The sequence below is a fragment of the Dromiciops gliroides genome, chromosome 3, assembly GCF_019393635.1.
Source record: "Dromiciops gliroides isolate mDroGli1 chromosome 3, mDroGli1.pri, whole genome shotgun sequence".
NCBI classification, from domain to species: Eukaryota; Metazoa; Chordata; class Mammalia; order Microbiotheria; family Microbiotheriidae; genus Dromiciops; species Dromiciops gliroides.
In genome coordinates, this window is record NC_057863.1 from 585,187,544 (window position 1) to 585,212,333 (window position 24,790).

At 39.3% G+C, this 24,790-nt stretch overlaps 3 protein-coding genes and 1 pseudogene across 3 annotated transcripts; 1 reads left to right on the forward strand and 3 right to left on the reverse strand.

Moving 5' to 3' along the window:
• Positions 1–468: 468 nt before the first annotated feature.
• LOC122751481 (putative olfactory receptor 52P1) lies at positions 469–1,425 on the reverse strand. The gene has a single exon (XM_043998543.1). It carries the CDS (start codon positions 1,423–1,425, stop codon positions 469–471), a length of 957 nt encoding a protein of 318 aa, XP_043854478.1.
• A 10,354-nt stretch (positions 1,426–11,779) lies between these two features.
• LOC122748098 (olfactory receptor 56A4-like) lies at positions 11,780–14,579 on the forward strand. The gene is given in 4 exon segments (XM_043993813.1): positions 11,780–12,309; positions 12,489–12,555; positions 14,383–14,431; positions 14,434–14,579. Coding segments are annotated over 4 exon segments (792 nt in total).
• On the reverse strand, positions 12,642–14,073 carry LOC122750051 (annotated as a pseudogene).
• Positions 14,580–23,656: 9,077 nt separating the features above from the next.
• On the reverse strand, positions 23,657–24,613 carry LOC122751948 (putative olfactory receptor 52P1). Its single transcript, XM_043999204.1, has one exon. It carries the CDS (start codon positions 24,611–24,613, stop codon positions 23,657–23,659), a length of 957 nt encoding a protein of 318 aa, XP_043855139.1.
• Between the last annotated feature and the right edge of the window lie 177 nt (positions 24,614–24,790).

Consider the following 24,790-nt stretch of genomic DNA (forward strand, 5'->3'; position numbering starts at 1 on the left):
ATCATCAGAACTGATTCAAAATTCCACAAAGAACCTAGGGATGTGGAAGACAAGTCTGAGATTTCCTCTCCCTGACCTTCATCAGGTAGTTTGAGCTATGGAGTCCTTATCCCTCCCAGATCAGAGTCAAGACCTTGGCCCAGTCTTCTAACTCTGACCAGCTGAACTCAATTTGACAAGTAACTAAGTGGCATGGAGTATCATGGAGGTAGACAAATCAGGTCAAAGAAAATATGAAGAGCAGCTTCAAGACAAACACAAATCATTCAATTGAAGCAGAACTATGTCATTGCTCTAGACCCAAACTCTCTACAGTTATTGTAGGAGAGATACATGTAGACAAAATGAGTCAGGGTTTGCAACTAGGTCAGCTATAAGCAGAGTATTGCATTGTGCTCTCAGCCCAATCCCAGTGATTCTTCACAGGAGGTATTTCCAGGCCCAAGAAATAGCATGCCCAAACCTGTACTAGTTCTTGGAGACTTTATCCTTTTTCCTGAGGAAGAGGAGGACCACTTGGCCACGAATCTGCTTGGTCTTTACACCATAGACTAGTGGGTTGACAGCAGGTGGCACCAGGGGATATATGCTGGCAATGATGATGTGAAGGGATGGGGGCACTCTCTTACCAATGCGATGGGTGAGGAAACTAAACAGTGCAGGTACATAGGTGACGAGGATAGTGAAGATATGGGCAGCACATGTGCCTAGTGCCTTAGAGCGGGCATCCTTGGAGGAGAGTCGGAAAACAGCCTGAAGGATCTTGACATAGGACACAGAAATAAGTCCAATGTCCAGAAATATAACTGAGAAGGACACAAGAATACCATAGACACGATTTATGGAGGTATTGCTACAGGCAAGCTTCACCACAGCCATGTGTTCACAGTAGGTATGTCGTATAATATTCTGGGTACAGTACCTCAGCCGCTTAACGAGCAATGGGCTGGGAAAAACCATTATGATGGCTCTGGCCACACTTAGCAACCCTAGCTTGATGACCAAAGGAGTGGTCAGGATGGTAGCATAATGCAGTGGATAGCAGATGGCAACATAGCGGTCAAAGGCCATGGCTACCAAAAGACCTGATTGTATGCAGCAAAAGGTATGGATTAAGCACATTTGGGCCAAGCAGACATCAAATCCAATGAAATGAGAATCCAGCCAAAATATGTCAAGCATCCTGGGGGCTATGGTTGAGGCAACTGCTACATCATCAAAGGCCAGCATACAAAGGAAAAAGAACATGGGCTGATGAAGGCTGGATTCTCCTCTTATCACAAAGACAATGAGGCCATTCCCAATCAGGGTAAGGGCATAGAGAAGACAAACAGGTATGCTCAACCAATAGTGGAAGACTTCTAGACCAGGAATTCCAGCCAAGAAAAAGGATGAGAAGCCAGGGAGAGTGACGTTGCCCACCATGGTGAAAACCTGCAAGGACTATGAGCTGTGACTCATACAGGACCCATCCTGAAAAAAATGAGAAAGAAGTCAAATTGCAACAAACTTATGGAATGATCTGAAGACTGGTAACTCAGATCGCTCTTCCCAGTGAAATATAATTCCATGCTCCCTATACACAGATATGTAACCCCAACCTCAACCTAATTAGAGTAATAATTACAGGTCTCATTTTGTAAGGGTTTTTGTTTCCTTTTTAAAAAGGCATGTCCCTCTATAATTCCCCATTAAATGGTTAGATTATGAATTAAAATTCCTTATTTGTATGGTGGGAAAACAAATACAAGAAGGAAATGTGATTGTTTCAAGAATATTGAATGACAGTAGCAAAATTAGGATTAAGACATCCAGTTTTCCATACCCCAATCCCAAATATGTTCTCTCTCAAATGAGTACAAGATATAATAATAAAATTATGAAAAGGATAATAATAATAAATTACTTTAAAATTATTTACACACTTTATTTCATTTTATCCTTACCAACATCACTGTGAAGTAGATTGTTATCGGCATTGTCTTTCCTCTTTTGTAGATGAGCAAACTAAGACTCAGAAATGTTAAGGTAACATGTTCAAACACCCAGCAAATTTTGAATATAGGATTAAAATTGAGGTCTCTCTTAATTTTGAGTCTACTATTCTTACCAGACCACATTCACTGCCTCTGAACAAATGTCCCATGATCCTTTCACAGTTTGATGCTAAGAGGTTATGAAGTTTTCTGTGGAAGTCTAGAGTCCTGATCCTAGTCTTGCTTCACTGAGTAGTATTGAATAAGTCATTTGTCCTCTTTGGGTCTTTCTCTATTATAAAAATAGGAGGTCTCAAATCATGACCTATTTACTCTATTGTGTTTTGTATATGTCCTGATGTAGTTCCATGTATGTTCATGTGAGTTTGTCTCTCACGAAGAATGCTTAGGGAATAGTTTCCATATTTAAGAAATTATGTTTTCCTCTGATGGTTATTTATTCTATCTTTCTCCTTCCATGCAGGATGAGGAGTATGGCTCCACTTGTCTACTGAACCAAACAGAATAATTTTTTCTCCCTTCATCTCTCCATCTTTCTTTCTACAACTCTTTCTCCCTCTTATTTTCTCCCTATTCTTTTGTCTGTCTTTTTCTCTCTCTCTTTTTACCTTTATTAGTCTCTTTGTCTTCTGTTCTCTTCTGTTTAGTCCAAAGAGGAAATGTGGCTAATATATTAGAATTTGAGTTCAAAAGGATCTTGGGGGTGTACCAAAATTAGCAGCATGAAATTTAATAAAACTCTTCCTCTATTGTCCCCAGCCTAGGGTAAAGTGATCAGGTTGAAGTCAAAGAATTGGAAGGAGATGAAGAAAGCTATAAAGTTGGAGTCCTGAGTCAGAGATTCAAGTCAGCACCAGCACTCATTCATTGGTACACTGGGCATTATTGTGTATTTACCTACTGTTCAAGACTCAACTAAAATTCCATACCCTCAGTCTAGTGTTCCACGATTATCTGCTATCCTCAATCAACTGCCAAATGGAAGAGAGCCCTCCTTTCTCTGAAATCCTATTATTAATCTTGTTTATCCTAAAACACATCATATTGCCTCTTTTTTCAGTGTCTATGTATCTTTTTCTCTACCATACTTCATGGAATGCTCTCTGACAGCAATTACTATGACTGTTTCACCATTGAATTCCCCATGACTCTGGCATATAGGAGCCACTCAGGAAATATTGTTGAATGAATGAATGGTGTCCCTGAGACCTTTTTTTCTCCAAATTAATAATCCCTAAGTACATCAACTATTCCTCATATGGAAGAATTGTCAAACCTCTAACTCTTCTGGACTTACTTCTTTATATATTCCCTAATTGATCAAGGTCTGTCCTAAAGTCTGACACCTGGAACTACACTCAGTACTCCAGATAAAACCTGACTAAGACAGAGAAAGGAGGATAATATAGACCTCCCATTAGACACAACACTATTACTGCAACCCTTTAGAAATGATTTGGTCTTGTCATTTTTCAACTGTATCCAACCCTCTATGACCCCATTTAGGGATTTCTTAGTAGAAATAGTGGAATGGTTTCACATTTTTTCTCTAGTTCATTATACAGATGAGGAAACTGTGGCAAACAGGGTTGGGTAACCTGCCCAGGGTCACGCAGCTAGTGAATGTCTAAAACAAAATTGAAACAAAGGAAAATGAGACTTTCTGGCTCCAGGTCAGGCATTCTATCTACTGTACCACCTAGCTGCTCCATTAGAAGTGATAAAATGGGGGGCAGCTAGGTGGCATAGTGGATAAAGCACTGGCCTTGGATTCAGGAGGACCTGAGTTCAAATCCAGCCTCAGACACTTGACACTTACTAGCTGTGTGATCCTGGGCAAGTCACTTAACCCTCATTGCCCCCCCACACACACACACACAAAAAGTGATACCATGGGGGGGGCAGCTAGGTGGCATAGTAGATAAAGCACTGGCCTTGAATTCAGGAGGACCTGAGTTGAAATGCAGCTTCAGACATTTGACACTTACTACCTATGTGACACTGGGCAAGTGACTTAACCTTCATTACCCTGCAAAAACAAAACAAAACAAAACAACCAAAAAAATAAGTGATACCATGCTGCTTACTGACTGTATGGGAAACTAAAGTCCTTAGTTCTTTTTCATGTGAACTTCCATCAAGTCAGATATTTCCAATCTTGTCATTTTTCTTGGACTGGATCCTGATTTCATTAATCAAGGAATTTCTAGTGAAGCTGCAACCTCTACCAATTCAGATAATGACCTGTCTTGTAGAATTGCCTGGAGCACAAAGATTTCCAGTGACTTCCCTAGAGTGATACACATAGTGGATATGTGTCAGAGATGAGACTTGAACCTAGGTCTTCTTGATTCTTTGAACAGTTCTCTAACCAATCCAGTCATGCCTTGTTTAATTTCATTACACTTTATTGAACTTCACAGGTATTGTGTTTTTAACAAATTGAAGTTTTGTGGCAATCCTGCATCAAGCAAGTCTATCAGCTCCATTTTTACAAAAGCATGTGCTCACATTATGTCTCTATGTCACATTTTGTTAATTCTCATAATATTTCATTTTTTTCATTATTATATCTGTTATTGTGCTCTGTGATCAGTGATCTTTGATATGACTATTATAATTATAATAGTCAGCAGCCATCAATATTGAGGCAAGACTCTCAACCAGCAAAAAGATTTCAGCCCATTGAAGGCTCAGATGATGGTTAGCATTTTTTAGCAATAAATTAATGTTAATTAAGGTATGTACATTTTTAGACATAATACTTTTGAACACTTAATAGGCCACACTCTAGTATAAACAACTTTTATATGCACCAGAAGAACAAAAAATACATGTGACTTGCTTTATTGGCATGGTCTAGAACATAATCTGTAGTATCTCTAAAGTATGCCAGTATTCTTTCTTGTCTCTCCTGCATTTAAAATTGTATTTATATTTGTATATATATTTTCACAAATATAGGTATATATTTTCAAAAAAATTATTGAAACTTTCTGATTTCTCAGAGATCTTCAAATTCCGAATTTATCACATTCTTTTTTTGTAGGGAAATGATAGTTAAGTGACTTGCCCAGGGTCACACAGCTAGTAAGTGTCAAGTGTCTGAGACTGGATTTAGACTCAGGTCCTCCTAAATCCAGGGCCAGTGCTTTATCCACTGCGCCACCTAGCTACCCCTCACATTCTGAATGTGTGATGTATTTTCCTCTCCCTAGGATTTTGCTCATGCTTGTCTCATAATAGGAAAATAAACTTTCTTCCTCTCTCTGTCCCCCTCACACTTCAAGGCCAAGGTACAATCCTACCTAGTCCATAACACCTTACTTCACTACTCCCATTGTCAGAAGTGAACTTTCTCCTGGTTCTGAAATTTCCATTCATTTATATAACGTGATAATTCACTTGACAATTGTTCTCATGTAGCAAAGTAGCAAAGTAGAATCTACTTTGAGCTGCTATGAAAATAGTGAATTATGTAGCTGATGACATATTTATGTTCTACCTCCCCTACTAGAATTTAACTCCTTGAAGACAAGAAGTTTCTCTCATTCACCTCAGGGAGTCATACAGTGCCCAATGGAGAGCCCTTTATAAAATGGGTATTCAGTAAATGTGTGTTAACTGAATTTGATAGGATGACTATCCCAGACTTTTCCTAATCGGCACATGATATTGACCATAATTCTTCCCCAATTCTCTCCTCCTAAATATGCCTTCTCTGTGACTTTTGCTGACACTCTTTTCCCAACACACACACACACACACACACACACACACTCAAATACACTGGCCAGGACAGAAACATTGCACTATCTATTCATGTTTCCTTTTAGAGAAACATCATTTTAGACAGCTAGGTGGCACAGTGGATAGATAGAGGGCTGGACACAGAAGGAGAAGACCTAATTTCAAATTCAGCCTCATATGCTTACTAGCTATATGTCCTGGGCTATTCACTTAACTTCTATCTACCTTAGGTTCCTTATCTGAAAAATGGGAATAATAATAGCACCTACCTCCCAGGATTATTGTGAGGATAAAATGAGATTTGTGCCATATAAATATTTGTATAATAATAGCAACAATAAACAAGAACAGTAATAATAATGATGATTTTTTTAACATCTTGAGCTGGGTCAATGCCTGCTGGCTGACTTGCCCCAAGCACCTTTCCTCACATTCTCACCTGTGAAGATTCAGTGAATAGCAGAAGTCAAATGTAGGTTCCATTGTGCTCATAAACATCAGTCCATATCCTTCTAAATAAGTGCTGAATTCCTGAGTCCAAACCACTGACTCAGCTTCTACTCTGCCCCCCAACCTAATCCCTGGCTTTAGAGCCTTCTTCCAGCCTCATTTGAGAGAAAGAATGCTGGAGTCTAGAAGCCTGAGTTCTATTGTAAGGCTTCTCCTGATTTACTGTGTAAGGCTGGGCAAGGTACTTCTCTCTTCTAAGCCTCAGCTTTATCAATTATAAAGAAAGAGGAAGTTGGATAAGTTGATTTCTAATGTCCTTTTCTAGATCTGAAATCCCATCTAATCTGCCCCATTCCGGTCCTCAACTCTGACATGATCTCTTACTTTTAGGTTATTTCTCCAGGCCAATCACTGGACACACACTGTGTTTTTTTCTCCTATTTCTTCCACTGTATTCTCATCTGGGAACAAGTACACCCAGCTAAGTTTAATGTCCATCCCTTCACAATTACTCACCAAATATAAGAGGAGTTGATTCCTGAGCAAACAAAAAGCACCTCTCTGAACTGAATTGGCTGGAATGGTTTCTTTATGATCAGGTTTATTCCCCCAAGGTTAATGTTTCCAGGGCAGCAGGCAGATTCTGAAGACTCTGGGGGCATTGCTATCATGCCTATCTATCCAAGGACCTCTGTTGGCATGAACCAGTGTTGTGGTGAAAAGAGAAGAATGGAGAAAGTTAGGCAGGTATTCCAGGACTAGACTCCCTAGAGGGGCTTCCTCTCTCTTCATTACCCAGATTTCAGGCCGAAAAAGTCCCTCACCTCAGTCATCTAGACTATTGTGTTACCTCCAAGAAGGAAAGCTCTTCTGTTCCTTTGGCTCATCTAAATGAACCCACCCCTTTCCATTCTGAAAAGTCCTCTGGGACAGAAGATCCTCTGACTTTGATGTTCCCTTCTGCCCCTGTGTCTGGGAAGGGATCTTTGCTTGATTCTACATGCCCAGTGCCTAACAGAGTACCTCCAACATAATAAATAAGGACTTAATAAATCTTTACTTAATTGGGTTGAATTCATGAGAAGGGTAACCCTGGAGTCCAGACATATGAAATATCACCTACATATGGTAAAGGAAAAGACAGAGGTTCGAGTAGAGACAGAGACATCCTACTCAATCAGTCTTTCCAGGCCTCTTTTGCTGGACCTTTGTGTGGGTTATACCCACTTGGCCCCCAAGACTCTGTCCTGGGATTTCTACTATTATCCTTCTAAACCAATTTTTTTGGTAATATCATCAGCTCCCATGGTTTCAATTATAATCTCTATGCATATAATTCTCACATCTTTTTATCCATCTCTAACCTTTTTCCTGACCTACCCTCACAGTTAGGTATCTTCAACTAAATTATGCAAAGACATCTCTAACTCAACATTCATTCCAAAATAGAATTCATTATCTTTCCTCAGAAAACATCCACATCTCTAAACTTCCCTATTATTGTCAAGGCCACTACCATCTTCCCAGTCACAAAGACTTAGAACCTTGAAGTCATCTTCAACTCCTCACTTGCACTCAGCCCATAAATTCGATTTGTTTCCAAGTTGTATCATTTCTCCTTTCACAGTTCATTTTATAGATGCCCCCTTTTATTTACTCATACAGCCACTACCATGGTACAGACCCTTTTCACCTAATGCCTGGACTCTTACAGTGGATTTCTAGTTGGTCTCGTTTGCATTATGTATCTCCCTTTTCCAGTCCATTTGGCATTCAACTGTCAAATTAACCCTCTGAAAGTACAGATCTATCATGTCATACACATTCCCAGTCTCATTCAATAAACTCCAGTGGTTCTGTATCACCTCCAGGACCAAATATAAAATCCTTCATTTGATTTTTTTTTTAGTGAGGCAATTGGGGTTAAGTGACTTGCCCAGGGTCACATAGCTAGTAAGTGTTAAGTGTCTGGGGCCAGATTTGAACTCAGGTACTCCTGACTCCAGGGCTGGTGCTCTATCCACTGTGCCACCTAGCTGCCCTTCCTTCATTTTATTTTTAATGTACTGAATCCTTTCTACTTTTTATAGTCTTATACTTTACTCTCCTCCATGTAATCCATACCCCAGTGACTCTGGCCTCTTACATATTTTACACACATACTACACCTTATTCATATCTTTCTACTGGCTGTGCCCCATGCCTGGAATATTCTCCTACCTCAGCTGTGCCTCCCGGTATCCATAGATTCTTCCAAGATTCAACTTAAATCCTACCTTTTGCAAGAAAACTTTCTTGCCCCCTGCCCCACACTGTTAGTAGTACCTTCCTTCTGATATTAGCTCCCATTTACATTTGTATATTCTGAATGTACATGTTGTTTACATGTTATCTTTCCCATTAGAATGTTGGCTTATTGAGAAAAGGGACTGTGTTGCTGTCTTGCTATCATAATGCCTAACACAAAGAAAGTATTTAATAAATGTTCATTGACTAAGTTACTATGATATAGTTCTACTCACATGTGCTAACTGATTTCAACAACTAAGCTTTGGGTCTGCATTCTGGAGCATAAGACCTATAATATTTAAGTATACAACATCTGACAGGGCTCTTTACTCCCCATTGTCACATAGATAGTGTGATTGCTATGTGAGAAAGCACCAGACACAGAACCACACACAGTCTGAGGACTTGTAGCACAGACAGAATCTGACTCTCTTAGGACTTAGCACGTCCTTTCTCTTAAAAAAAATGCATATTTATTCACAAACTCTAGGGCTTTTTATCCACACCAATAGGGTTCCAGCCTCAGAAACATTCTCACTAGCTCACACTGAATCCCAGTGATTCTATATGCTTTCTCATTTTATTTATATATATATATATATATATATATATATATATATATGCATGCTCTGTGCAGTTATTACTACCACAGTTAAATCACTCATATCTAAGGGTTAGGGAAAATCTCACTTCCAAGCTCTCAGAACTCACTTCACGACTGCTCAAAAAAAACCTCCACGTAATACCAAAAGACAATTCCTGGAGCAGCAAAAGCCACAAAAGAACAGGCTGAGATCATTTTCCAGTCAAAGATAGATTAGAGGGGGCTGCTGTGCTGAGGCAGGAATGGAGCTGAACCCCACATTCATGCTAACACAGATCCAGTCCCAGGCAGGCTGAGCCAGGGAAAGAGACCACTGGAGCTTCTGAAAAAGCTGCAGCACCAGTATTGTCTGGAACTAAGATCATGGTCTGGTGAGAGAGCTTTGCAGTTGACAGGGGGAGATTACAGGAGTCTCTTCTGGTGCTGAGGTGGAACTTGGGGTTTTTACCCCTGCTGGGAGCCAGGAAGTATGCTTGAGTAGCAGTAGCCCAAATGGGGGAGGGGTACACCTCATCAGAGACAACATCCACAATACACAAAATTTTGCTGTCTAGGTAATTAGCAAGTTCACCTAGGGTTATCTATGGACCAGAGAATAGGCCAGGCAAGTGAGGAACCTGCCCCTCCTTAAGTCATACCACCTAGGACCTCCTAAAGCTTGGGACAGTGCATCCTGGAAACAGTGCCCCACTTTAAGGAGTTAAAAGTCAAGTAAAAGACAGGCAAGATGAGCAGGCAGAGAAAGGTGAGGACCATAGAAAGTTTCTTTAGCAACAAGGAAGATCTAAGTGAAGCCTCAGAAGAGGATAGCAACTTCAGGGTTCCTACATCCAAAGCTTCCAAGAAAAATATGTATTGGTCTCAAGCCATAGAGGCACTCAAAAAGGACTTTGAAGATAAAGTAAGAGAGGTAGAGAGGAAAATGGAAAAAGAAATGAGAGTGATGCAGGAGGGTCATGAAAAAAAGTCAACAGCTTGAAAAGCTAAATTGGGCAAATAGAAAAGGAAGTACAAAAGTTCTCTGAAGAAAATCGTTGCTTAAAAATTAGGATTGAGCAAATAGAAGCTAATGACTTTATGAGAAATCAAGACACAATAAAATGATTCCAAATTAATAAAAATATAGAGGGAAATGTGAAATATCTCCTTGGAAAAACAGCTGATCTGGGGAGAGAAATGAAAGCAAAACAAAAAAAATTATGAAAAAAGAATCAGCAGTTTGGAAAAGGAAGCACAAAGATTGACTGAAGAAAAAAAATCCTTTAAAACTTCATTTGGTGAGGGCAGCTAGGCGGCGAAGTGGATAGAGCACCAGCCCTGCAGTCAAGAAGAGCTGAGTTCAAATCCGGCCTCAGACATTTAACACTTACTAGCTGTGTGACCCTAGGCAAGTCACTTAACTCCAATTGCCTCACCAAAAAAAATCATTTGGCCAAATGGAAAAAAAAAAGGTGCATAATCTCACTGAAGAAAACAAAATGCCTTAAAAATTAAAATTGGACAGTTGGAAGATGACAACTCCATGAGACACCAGGAATCAGTCAAACAGAATCAAAAGAATGAAAAAATAGAAGAAAATGTGAAATAACACTTTGGAAAGACAACTGATCTGGAAAACAGATCCGGGAGAGATAATTTGAGAATTATTGGACTGCCTGAAATCCATGATCAGAAAAAGAGTCTAGACACCATATTTCAGGAAAGTATCAAGGAGAACTGTCCTGATATTATCAAGAATCAGAGGATAAAATCATCATTGAAAGGATCCACTGATCACCTCCTGAAAGAGACTCCAAAAGGAAAACTCCAAGAAATATTGTAGCCAAATTCCAGAATTATCAGGTGATGGAGAAAATACTCCAAGCAGCTAGAAAGAAGCAATTTAAATATCATGGTGCCACATTCAGGATTGCTCAGGACCTGGCAGTTTCAACATTAAAGGATAACAAGGCTTGGAGTATATTTTGGAAGGCCAAGGAGCTTGGATTGCAGCCAAGAATTTATTACCCAGAAAAACTCATCATTCTCTTTCGGGGGAAAAGATGGACATTCAATAGGGGACTTTCAAGGTTTCCTGATGAAAAGACCAGAACTGAATAGAAAATTCAATCTTAACATACAAGAATGAACCACCTTCCCTCCCCAGCTCCTAGTCTAAAAACCCTAGAAGGCCCCTCTTGCACCCCATCAAGTGATAATTTTATCTCTTGCTAACCATCCACTCTCACCCCACAGAAACTTTGGTGTCCATTTTAATAAGTTAATGTACAAAGGAGCAAAATTCCCAACAAGAGGTAGTTTCCCTTCTGGCTCTATCCATTCCCAGGAGCATCTTCCCATATAACTGTGTTCCACACTTCTAGAACTTGTAAGACATTACAACTAGAGGGCTTGACAGATGTAAGATGATCAGATTGAACCCCTTCCTTTCACTTGGGGAAAAGGGGATGGGGGAAGAGGCATGAGATCATCAGATGACTTGTTAATAGGAAGGACCTACATTTCTACTTCTTTTCAACATCTCCTTCCAGGAACGGGTCATTATAACCAAAGAGAGCCAGATGTGGCCTCTGTGATGTCCAGGGGAGATGTCATCTCATCTTGGTAAACCCCAGAAAAGTCACAATTTCTGATGTTTCAACTCCTACTGGCTCTCTGGCAGAAGGCTGCTCAGCTCACAATCTATTCCATGGCATCTGGATATAACAGCTCTTCTGCCACACTCTCTGAGTTCCTCCTCATCTGCTTCCCTGGATTCCAGAGCTGGCAGCACTGGCTCTCCCTGCCCCTGAGCCTGCTCTTCCTCCTGGCCATGGCTGCCAATGCCACCCTCCTGCTCACCATCTGGCTGGAGGCCTCTTTCCATGAGCCCATGTACTACCTGCTCAGCCTGCTCTCCCTGCTGGACATTGTGCTCTGCCTCACTGTCATCCCCAAGGTCCTGGCTATCTTCTGGTTTGATCTCAGAACCATCAGTTTCTCTGCCTGTTTCCTCCAGATGTTTGTCATGAATAGTTTCCTAACCATGGAATCCTGCACCTTCATGGTCATGGCATATGACCGTTATGTGGCCATCTGTCACCCCCTGAGATATCCATCCATCATCACTGACCACTTTGTGGCCAAGGCTGCTGTTTTTGTCATAGCTCAGAATGCCCTCTTTTCCCTGCCTGTCCCCATCCTCTCTGCCCGACTACAATACTGTGCACAGAACATCATCAAGAATTGCATCTGGGGGCAGCTAGGTGGCGCAGTGGATAGAGCACCAGCCCTGGAGTCAGGAGTGCCTGAGTTCAGGTCCGGCCTCAGACACTTAACACTTTACTAGCTGTGTGACCCTGGGCAAGTCACTTAACCCCAATTGCCTCACTAAAAAAACAAACAAACAAACAAACAAAAAAGAATTGCATCTGCACCAACCTATCTGTTTTCACACTTTCTTGTGAAGATATCACTTTTGTTGTTGTTGATGAACATAAACATCAGTTTTATTCTTCCAGATAATGGATACCATCATCTAATTCTTTCTGTGACAAAATTAAATAGATGTTTCAGTATTTTGACTTTAAAGTCTTTCTCCAGCAGCAAATTTGTCTTTTCTCAAGTTCCTTTTCTCTTTCTTGCTCTTGCTGGACATCATATTTTAAACACTTCAGCCTTCTTGGAATAGCAGAATACTCATGTTTCTTAGCTTCTCAAAAGTATGAATCTCCAACTGAACTTGCTCTATTTGGTCCCATAAATCATACAAATGTTTCATTATTTCTCTTACTTGAGATTGGTAGCCACCAATGAACATTTTCATCTTCTTTTCCATTTTTGCTGCTATCTTAGCTTTTGTTGTCATGTGACCCCCATTTATCTCATCTCTTTTCAAGTGATTCAATCCTGTCACATCTGTGAGCTAATTTGACTCCTGTTGAGGTAGATATGTAACATTGTAACATTCTTTACACACCTGCTATAATCTTCACTTGAAAGCCTGCCATGGCTCATTCCTTGCTTTACTACTTCCATTTTCTGTGTCAAAAGGCCTTGAACTTTCTTCAGTTTATCTTCAGAGAATTTTTCATAGGTGAGTTCTAGGTAAGTTTTGTGCTCAGTACTATTACTTCCTAATCATAGAGTTTTCTGCTTTTTCTTTTCAGCTTGTTCTCCATAAGAAAGATGCAGAAGATCCTAATGAAATGTTGTGATTATCTCTTTTTAAATTAGTTCTTCATGTTTCTGTAGGTCTGTTAGTAGTATACTTAAGGGTCTTAGGATAGTTTACTTCTGAAGGTCTTGACAGATACTTCTCAACAGCTTTGTGCATTTTCTTTACACATTCTGCACCTCAGAGCCTTCTTTTGAACTGCTACATCAATAGCATCTTCTACTTAAGTTTCATCAATTTTGTGGTCTTCTAGCTCCTCAGCATTTTCTAGTAGAAAAACTTAATTCTTTAGAAAAGAAAGGTCCATCAACCCTAAATGGAGATTATCATGATATTTTCTATCTGTTTCACATAAAGGGGTCATTTTAATATACCAGTCCCTCTTGAGAATTTATGTTTTCCTCAGAGTTGTGCCAACACCTGGCATATGAATCATTCCACATGGAGGAGGTAATCATCTAGCTCCATGAGGAGTCTTGAATGGTATGCATAGGACTGTATTTGGTGTCTGAATGATCTGTCCTTGTGGAGTCACACCCATCATTCTCAAGCCATGGTGTATTAAGTCAACCTTTCAGTGGGGTGTCCACGTTGGTAACAGTCAACGAGTTCTGTGCTTCCTTCAGGATTAGATCATGGGAAGTCAAAGTTTTGGGCAATGTCAGAGTGATACTATTTTTGGTGACATCATACTCAGCTAAAAGAGTGCTGGAAGCAGAATAAATTATGACACATTCCTCTGCTGTTTGATGTGTAATTTCACTTGGTTGGCCAACTTTCACAACTTTCTGTTATGACTCCAAGATCTGATATGCAGAAAGTACCTATTTGTTGCTGTTGTTTCTTCTTCTTCTTCTTCTTCTTCTTCTTCTTCTTCTTCTTCTTCTTCTTCTTCTTCTTCTTCTTCTCCTCCTCCTCCTCCTCCTCCTCCTCCTCCTCCTCCTTCTAACTAGGCCATGTATGGGATTGCTGGTAAAAATCTGAGTAATCGTGGTGCAGGTGTAAACTCAGCACTCAGCTGGGGTGAACCTGCAAACACTTTAACATTTTAGCACTCCAGAATCCAAAGTAACCTCGGAACCAGAGTTATGAGGTCAAGGAGCCAAGGGTGAGTCCAGGATATCACTTTCAACCAGCTCTATCATTTAGTAGCTGGTTAGACCCTGCTGGGCTCTGATCTCATCCTTTATTCTTCAGGTTGGCTGCAGCCAAGGCCCTGAGCATATGTGCATCTCCCTTCAACCTCATCCTCTTTTTCAACACCATCCTTACTTATCCTGGAGGTTGCAGCATTAGAGAGATCTTTCAGGGTGTGGAGCTTACTTGGAAATGATGGAGAAATCTGTTGTCAGGAGTGAAAACAAGAAAAAAATCAAAGAAATAGATAAATAAACGAATGAATGTATGAATAAATGAGTGTGTAATTAAATGGATGTACACATACTGGGGGTGGGGAAAGAGGTGGGTGCTCAGTTTTTTTTTAAATGATAGGAGTATAATTTAAAATGTTGGAAACTACAAGTCTATGATATCAATTTCAGGGGATACTTACTGTTATCCTTTTGTCCTTTTTAGTTTAAAGCTATAGTGATAATATATTTACCTGAAGTTTTACAAATCTTATTAACAGCCTTACTAATTAAGTGTAGTCCACTTCCAGGCAATATTTTAGATAGTAGTCCTGAAATCAATTCACTTTCTATCTTCAGATACATAAAAATGTACCTTTCTTTTTTGATGTCACTGTATTCAATAGGTTGCAGTTACAAAAGTATCATCCATGCCCCTAAGATCTTCAGTTAATCTACTAGAATTCCATAACCTATGGTAACCCTCACTAGTTTCCTTTGAGATTCTCTCCATCACATGCCTAAAATTTTCTCCTAGAAGATAAAACTTTTCTGTTGTGTGATGTTTAAAATCGAAATGTGTTGTCTAAAAAATCCAATGTGTGGTCACCTTAAATTAGAAGCTTTAGCACCAGTCTTTGGGCATTAAGCATTTATTAAAGCATACTAGGTATTAGAAAAAAGAGAACACCTGGAATTCAGAAGGTTAAGAAAAGGCCTATCTAGCCTAGAGTTCCAGCATGATCAAGTTCTTCCTCAAGTTCTCTGCCATGAGCCAGCTCCAACCACGAACTGCCCTCAAACTGAATGTCGAAGCTTTTTATAGCTCTGGAGCAGAGGTGGTCCTTACAAACTGCTTCAAGCTGATTGGCAGGCATCATCCAAATCCATTGGTTCAATGGACTTGAAGGTGGTCTCGAGTTGAGTTCAAAGTCCTTAGCTTCTGAGAACAATACCTTCTTAAGGTGTGGTTACAATCTAACTTGAAGTAGGCTATTCAGCAAAGTAAATCATTCTCACTTAATTCAATCAGTTTAGATTGATCTCCAGGTGAACCTTTGCATATCTGCCAAATCCCATTATTTTCTTACAGTTGTTAATATTGTGTTGACAGATAACTATCTTCCAGGGAATCAAAACTCTACTCAACTCAGCTCTAGTCTCTCTGTCTCTGTCTCTCTCCCTCCCTCCCTCTTTTAGTGGATTATCATTCCCCAACATTATCTGTATATATTCATCATTATTCCCTAAGGTTTAAGCAGCTGCTACCTCTTCAGATGTTCCAGTTCCATTTTCTATAGGAAACATCATTCCTTCCTTCATTCTCTCTGTCATACTGTCTTCTTTCCTCTTCAATATCCTTTTTCTTTTCGTGTTTTTACTTAGAAGAGGGACTAGGAGTCTAATTTTTAATCTCTTTTACATTAGGTTATAATGAGGAAGAGAAAACTGTACTTTGTGCCTATGTGGCAATTCCCTGGCCATGGTAGGACAATGATCACTAGCTACCAACCAACCCAGCTTCCAGCTCTGCACACACTTCTCTCACAAGTTGACTTACAAAGAAAGGAAATAGAGTATACTGTTTGAGAGGGAGTACTTATTTTCTCAATGGCATAAGTTACCCTATGATTTTATGTAATGGTCTTTAGAACTCAGAATACTTTCAAACTATCTGGAAGGTCAATCAGAACCCAACAAATAGGGAATTTTATTTAGTAGGTGCAACTGAATTATCATATACATTCTTTTTTTTTCTAATTTTTTTTTTAGTGAGGCAATTGGGGTTAAGTGACTTGCCCAGGGTCACACAGCTAGTAACTGTTAAGTGTCTGAGGCTGGATTTGAACCCAGGTACTCCTGACTCCAGGGCCAGTGCTCTATCCACTGCACCACCTAGCTGCCCCTATCATATACATTCTTAGATGTTGAAAATTGTGGACAGATGTGCTATTTTGAAAACCTGAATTGGAAAAACATGCAGATCAATCATAATCAATCTAATAACAAATCATATTTGTCTATCATTTTTAAACTACTGAAATATAAAATAAGTTCAAAAAATGAAAAGTGATTGTAAATGTATATGTTTATAACTATATATAAATATAGTTTCTGTTTTTAGCAGTCGTTAAGAAAAACAAAGAAAAAATGCATTAACCTTTAGAAAACATAAAATATTCATTTTATATTTAACTTTTTTTTGTTTGTTTGGGTTTTTTTGTTTGTTTGTTTGTTTTTGCAGGCAATGGGGGTTAAGTGACTTGCCCAGGGTCACACAGCTAGTAAGTGTCAAGTGTCTGAGGCCGGATTTGAACTCAGGTACTCCTGAATTCAGGGCCGGTGCTTTAACCACTTCGCCATCTAGCTGCCCCCTTATATTTAACTTTACTTGCATTGCTGTTGAAGTTATTTATCTTTTTGGAGCCAGTGTATATAATTTTTAGTTCTAGTTTCTTCATTCTGCATTACTTAATACAAGTTTTCCCTTTTACAAATTCTACATATTTGTCATTCTAATGGAGTAATTATATTCACATAGTATTCTTTCTTCTCTAGTTCAGTGCATGCTATGTTTTTTGATTGTTTGTTTTCACTAATGTTTGTAGCTATTAACATTAGAAATGTTTTCATGCAGATAGTTCTTTTAAAAAGATTCCTGTCAGTAATGTCCTCTTCTATTTTCTTAAGTTGTCTCTATGATATATAAGTATTGTCAATTTCTTTATGTAACAGCATTGTGGGTTAGGTATAGAATTAGTAGGTATCTCAAGTGCCACCAAAGTAAGAGCTACCCAAACCCACCTAATCTCTGGCTTTCTCTAATTATACAGAAAAGCAAGCTATCATTTAATTAATTAATCAGGAAGAGAATGCACCATATCATTTGTCTGCCAGGTTATCCAACACTGAAATCACCAGCCAAACAGATTCATCAGAATGTATTCAGTGTACTTAAATAGGCTTACTTCCCAGCTTAACCCCTCTAATGGTCAAAGGTGTAGTGATTCCTCTAAGTGTGACCTGGGGTGGGTCTTGCTATGGGGAGGGGGGAGAGAACAGAAAGAAAAACAGGGGATCTTTCTGCTGGCTGAAATGGCACCACCACCTCCTTCTTCTCTGTTTTTGGTTTGTTTCTTTGTTCGTGTCCCTTTATTTTCATCCCATTTTAGCCAAAATTAAAAGCTACCTTACATTCATGCTCTCCCAAACTAGAAAAAAATACAATTCCCTGGGTCTTTGGTGATCTAGGTACCCTCATAAAGTGGTGAATCAAAGACTTACTAGAATTGTTACATATACATCCTCCTCAGCCTCCTCCTCATCATTCACATATTTACTCAAAGATATACAAAGCATTTTATGTATATTATTTCATATGTTCACAATGACCCTGTGAGGTAGGTGCTATTATCATCCACATTTTTCATATGAGGTAAGTGAGTTTAGAAATATTAAGTTGCTTTCAAGGTATCTAAGAAAGGATTGAACTTAGAGCCTTTCAGGTTCCAAATCCAGCATTCTAGCCAGTATGCCAACTAATTCCAAAATCCATAAGTATTATTTATGTAACACATACACACTCTTTAGACCTACTTTCCCAAATTTCCCTTTGGATGAGAAAGTTGACAGCAATGTCAGTCGTATTTAATTTGTTCTTAGAAAGGAGTATTTACTAAAGTGATATGGTAGGAACAATTAGCACCAACATCACCCCAAAATCTGTGACATACACTTCCATGATCATAAACAAAATCCGAGCAAGAGTAGACTCAATCTTAGAAATCTCATATGAAAAAGAGTAACTCATCAGTCCTAAAAGTTCTTTTACTAAAGTCATCAGGATGTTCCCCATAAATATGGTGTAGTTCCCACCCACTTCCCTGATAGTTTCTTTTTATATCATTAAATCTGTATCCAGTATGTCCTCAGATCCCAGTGTAGGCATTGCCATTAGTTATTCCAAGAATACTATAAGGATGCTGTTGAAAGATGGAAATTGCAAAATCCTCTTGACCATTTCATTTTCACAAGGTCCCCCTCTGGCTAAAGGTGGGGATGGAGAAGAGGTCAAAGCCAAAGTTTTCTCCTCTCTCCACCCAAATGGTTCCTTCTCAGGGGACTGGCAGGAATGAGCTATCCTAGTTTATCACTCAACAGAATCCCCAATTCAAACAAATTCAATGATGTTACACAAGCTCCCAGAGGAGATGAGCAAGTCTTACAGCTAATCTACACAGACTTCCTGTAGCACTTAAGCAGATTCTAACCCTTATTCACATTTAGTGGAAATCTGAGATGTGTTCTCACCTACTGAATGAATCATGATTAAGTGAGATAGTATTTTGACCCCAAGCTTATATGTGCATGGTGTTATTTCCTTGAAATTCAATGAACTCTAATGATCAAGAAGTTTTCTAGTTAACTAATGGCTGTGCATCTTTTTTTTCTTTCAACTATCACTTTTTTTAAATCTTTCTGTTCACAAAATTGACAAGTCATCAAAGCATCAGTTTGCATTCTAAGTCTCTTTATTCTCAGAGAAAACTAAAGTAGTAAAACTCTGGATATTACATATCTTAAAAATTTATAATCTTCTGAAGCTATGTTTAATTGTATCACCCTATCCTTTTAGGGTAGAATATAAGCTCCCTGAGTTCAGGTATTGTTTCATCTTGGTGTTTTATATCTCCAACATCAAGTACAGTGCCTGACACATAGGAAATATTGAATTAAATATGAGTTGAATTGAATTGAATTGACTGATTCCCAGACTACTTTAGGAAATAGAATATACAAAGATGAATTTATTCTAATTTCTCTTGGATTATTTGGGTAGATCCAAAGACTTGGTGCTATAATTCTAAATACCAGTGGCTATTGTAAAGGAAGGAAGAAGCAGGAAGTCAAAGTAATTGAAATTAATATATTAGCAATAGGATAGTTCCTAGAAATTGAGACAATGTGACATGGTGCAAAGAAGACTGAACTTGGAGCTAAGAAAACCTCATTCAAATCATTCCTCAGACACCGAATAAATATCTGATCTTGGGCAAGCTTCTCAATAACTCTGAGTGCTTCCATTACTTCATCTACAAAATGGAAATAGTCTAATGTCCCTCTGAGGGTTGATATAATATTCAAAGATAAGAAATGCAAAATACTTTGCTAACTTTAAAGCGCTATATAAATCTAAATCATTAAAGCTCTATATAAACGTAATTATTGTCATTGTTATTATTATTATTTTAAAATCTCTGGCTAAGCTAAGGCTTAAATAATTTGTCTATTCCTCCTAGAAGCAGAGTGCAGGGAAGTGGGGGAGTGGGTTATGATTTAGAGTTCCAGATGGTTAAGTTTCTGTTCAATGAGATTTGATAGTTGTTAAGATTCTGTTCAATAAGACTTGATAGCAACATGATGTAATGTCAAGAGTAATGGATTCTGTTAGGAAACCTGGGTTCAAGATATAGTTTTTTGACTTGCTATGTCACCTCTACCAACTCACTGCTCCTATTAGACTGTAAGTTCTTTGAGGTCCAGGACTGTCTTGATGCTTTTATTTGTATCCCTATAACTTATTAAAAAGCCTGACACATAGTAAGTGTTTAATACATGCTTCTTCATTCATTTATTCACTCACTCATTCATTCACTGAGAGCACTGGAGTAGTGAACAAGGGAGCAATGAGAAGAGAGTTAATTTCTGGTGAGAGTGGAGAGTGGCTTCAAAGTGGCTTTCTATGCTAAGGTTAAATTGTGTCTTATGCAGCTATGTTTGAGTCCTTGCCTTGGGGGTTAGAAGTGAGGGGAAGTTATGACACAGGGACACCTAAGGCAAAAGGCTTCCATTACAGTAATATGACCCTAGATAAAGTTACTCACTTCATCATTTCCTCTCTATCATTATTATCTAGGAATTACCATGCCACGTAACTAATATTGGCCACTGCCATTATTCCTGCTCTGACCAACTTGACCAAATTTGACAAGTAACTATGTGCCTCCTTTGTTCAAGGCACTGTACTAGGTACTCAGGATACAATGACAAATGAAAAAATAGTCCCAAAGTTCTAGGAGCTGACACACTATGGGGGTGAGGGAGATGTGACATTTATACAAAAAAAAAACGAAATGCATAAAGGAGAAAGCTAACAACTAAGGGGAAAAGGAAACGTTTTCTGTGAGGAAGTGGAATCTGATGGGAGCTGTGAAGGGAATGAAGGATTCTTAGACATAAAAGTAAAGAAAGAGGAAAACTCAGGCACATGAAGCAATGGGATTGCATTTCCTTCCTCTAGTCTTTTGTATTGAATCCTATACAAAGTCACAGAGACATGAGATGTAATATTATTTTCAGGGAAAATTATTAGTCTGGTTTGGCTTGAAAGTATAGTACATGGGGAGGGGGGCAGCTAGGTGGCACAGTGGATAAAGCACTGGCCCTGGATTCAGGAGGACCTGAGTTCAAATCTAGCCTCAGACACTTGACACTTACTAGCTGTGTGACCCTGGGCAAATCACTTAACCCTCATTGCCCTGCAAAGAAAAAAGTACAGTACATGAAGGTTAGTAATGGTGCAATAGGCTAGAAAAGTATGTTGGAGGTAGATTGTAAAGGACCTTAAAAATCCACATAAGTTTGCATTTTATACCAGAGAAAATAGAGAACCACAGATTATTTTTGAACAGGAGCGTAACACTGTCATACCTTCCTTTGCCTCAGGAAAATTATTTGGCAGTTCTGTAAAGGATATATCAGAAAGGGGAGAGATAGAAAATAAGAAGGTCAATTAGACACTTACAATAATCCAGGCAAATACTGATAAGAAACTAAACAAAGATAGTGATCATATATATAGAAACAAGGCAAAGGTCTAGAGAGATGTTGTAGAGGGAGATTTGCCAAGACTTGGCAACTTCTTATATATGGGACATGAAGGACTCTGAGGTCATGAACCTGGGTAAATGGAAGAATTGAGGGAGCCCTTAATAGTAATTTAGAATTTGGGGGAAAGGGTAGGTTTAGGTAAAGTTAATGATATCAACTGTAAGTGTAGAATGTAAGATTTGATAAAATATAAGCTTCCACTTCATTAATGTTGTCTATTACAGTATCTGGCCCAACACATGGGTAGTTCATTTTTTTAAAATGTGTCTTGGGTAGTTCATTTTTTAAAAATGTGTCTTGAGAAAGCTGAAAACCTGGTTCTAGAATCATAGACTTTCCAGGTAAAAAAAAAAGTGGGGGGATTCAAAGGTCACCTACTTTTCAACTTGTGCCTAAACAAGAAATTACTTACAATATCCACTAAAAAACGATCATCCCACTTCTGTATGAACAATTATAATGACAAGGAATCTACTACCATTCTGGGAAGTACATTATTCTCTTGGACAGCATCAATTGTAGGGAAGTTTCTCAAAATAATATAGCAACATGTGCCAGCCTATAATCTATCCAAGAGTTCTTAAAAGTATTTCTCAGAAAGACCCATCCCTTTATTTTATTACAGTATTAGCCACTGTCTATAAGACTTACTTGTACCACACTAATGACAGGGATTCTTTTTGTCATTACCTGGAGGGAAAGGTGATGGTTTGAGAGTTCCTCCAATAGGTGGATTAGGCTGACATAGGTACCAAATGCTACAAACCACAGGAGTGAAAGGAGAATAGCTGATGTCAGAAAAAAAAATCTCCCAGTATACTCCTCGTATCCCTTATGACTATGCAGATTTCAAAGTTGACTAGCTCAGAGGCCAGAGATTGGCCATCAAATTCTGCCATATCTCCAGGTCAAACTTGTGTTTACTGATTTGTTTACATAGTTTTGGTCAGTGTTTAAAATGTTTCTTGAAAACCCTAAGCCTACCAGGCCATATGGGTAGGTTCAGGAAACACCTATTTACCAATAAGTAGTTGCAAAATTAAAATTGTGTGGTGATGGAGCCTTAGTACTTCCAGCTCAGTTCCTGATAATCATTTTCCAGCACATTATTCAAAAACATCAGTGACATCATCCCAAAACCATCATCCAAAGGTATTAGTTTTCTATCAATCTAAAACTGAGCACACATAGGCCAATGAATGCTATCACAAAACAAAGTAAATATGTCTAGTTTTCTTGGATATGGCCAGAGACCTATGTCATATTGGCTTGTTCAGGCTAGGCCACCAGGGTGAGCCTCAGTGAACAACACCTGAACTTTGGGAGAGACTAGTCAATTGTCGGCAATAAACATAGGCACTGGTCATGATCAGGAAAGGGTCAAGGTAGTATTTGGTAAAGTAGTATCTGAAGTCAGGAGGGGCTTGTATTGGGTGGAGAGGAGATTGAATGAGAAATAAGCCTCAGAGGCAGAGGGCTCTGGACCACAACTCAACAATGGTTCATATTGAAATTGTTCTGTCCCTCAGGTAGTTGAATTTTATCAGGGAGAAAATTCAAGAAAGACTGAGGTCTGGCTGAAGGATTCTATCTTCATAATCTTAGGCTCTTTCTTTGGTCATATCTTCTGGATTTCCAAAGGTTTCTTGACAACAAACTCATAACCTTTATAATTTATTGCTCATTATGAAGCCAAAAATCATACATCTCCCTCCTAAGAGCTTTTTTTAAACTCATGTTGAGAGGAAAGTCAAATCATCAGGACTGATTCAAGATTCCACAAGGAACCTGGGGATGTCAGACAAGTCTGAGATTGCCTCTTCCTGCCCTTCATCAAGTAGTTTGAGATATGGAGTCCTTATCCCTCCCAAATCACAGGCAAGAGTTTGGCCTAGGCCTTGAACTCTGACCGGTAGTACATGGAGGTAGACAAACCAGATCAAAGTAAATATGAACAGCTTCAAGATACACCCAAATCAGTCAGTTGTAGCACATATTATTACACTCTACCCAAACTCCCTGCAGTTATTTTTGTAGACAAGATGACTTAGGATTTGCAACTAGGACAGCTATAGGCAGAGCATCTATTGCATTGTCCTCTCAGCCCAGTCCCAGTGATTCTTCACAGGAGGTGGTTCCAAGCCCAAGAAATAGCATGCCCAAACCTGTACTAGTGCTTGGAGACTTTATCCTTTTTCCTGAGGAAGAGGAGGACCACTTGGTCACGAATCTGCTTGGTCTTTACACCATAAACTAGTGGGTTGACAGCAGGTGGCACCAGGAGATATATGCTGGCAATGATGATGTGAAGGGATGGGGGCACTCTCTTACCAATGCGATGGGTGAGGAAACTAAACAGTGCAGGTATATAGGTGACAAGGATAGTGCAGATATGGGCAGCACATGTGCCTAGTGCCTTAGAGCGGGCATCCTTGGAGGAGAGTCGGAAAACAGCCTGAAGGATCTTGACATAGGACAGAAAAATAAGTCCAATGTCCATAAGTATAACTGAAAGGGCCACAAAGATTCCATAGCTACGATTTATGTATGTATTGCTACAGGCAAGCTTCACCACAGCCATGTGTTCACAGTAGGTATGTCGTATAATATTCTGGGTACAGTACCTCAGCCGCTTAATGAGCAATGGGCAGGGCAAAACCATAATGGCACCTCTGGCCACGCTTACCACCCCTAGCTTGATGACCAATGGAGTGGTCAGGATGGTAGCATAATGCAGTGGATGGCAGATGGCAACATAGCGGTCAAATGCCATGGCTACCAAAAGACCTGATTCAATGATGGAAAAGGTGTGGATTAAGTACATTTGAGCCAGGCAGACATCAAATCTAATGACATGGGCATCCAGCCAAAATATGTCAAGCATCCTGGGTGCTGTGGATGAGGCAATTGCTACATCATCAAAGGCCAGCATACAAAGGAAAAAGAACATGGGCTGGTGAAGGCTGGATTCTTCTCTTATCACAAGGACAATGAGGCAATTTCCCATCAGGGTCAGGGCATAGAGAAGACAAATAGGGATGCTCAACCAAGAGTGGAAGACTTCTAGACCAGGAATACCAACCAAGAAGAAGTATGAGAAGCTGCGGATAGTGACATTGCCTACCATGGTGAAAACCTGCAAAGACTATGAGCTGTGACTCATAGAGAATTCATCCTGGAAAAAAAGGGAAAGAAAAGTTAAATGGCAATAAATTTGTGGAATGGTCTGAAGACTAGTGACTCTCTCAGATTATTCTTCCCAGTGAGATATAGTTCCATGCTCCCCATGCACAGATATGTAACC

What these genes read in the sequence shown, in the direction of transcription:
- LOC122751481 (XM_043998543.1), bottom strand. Translation starts at nt 1,425, where the DNA reads ATGGTGGGCAACGTCACTCTCCCTGGCTTCTCATCCTTTTTCTTGGCT.
- LOC122751948 (XM_043999204.1), bottom strand. Translation starts at nt 24,613, where the DNA reads ATGGTAGGCAATGTCACTATCCGCAGCTTCTCATACTTCTTCTTGGTT.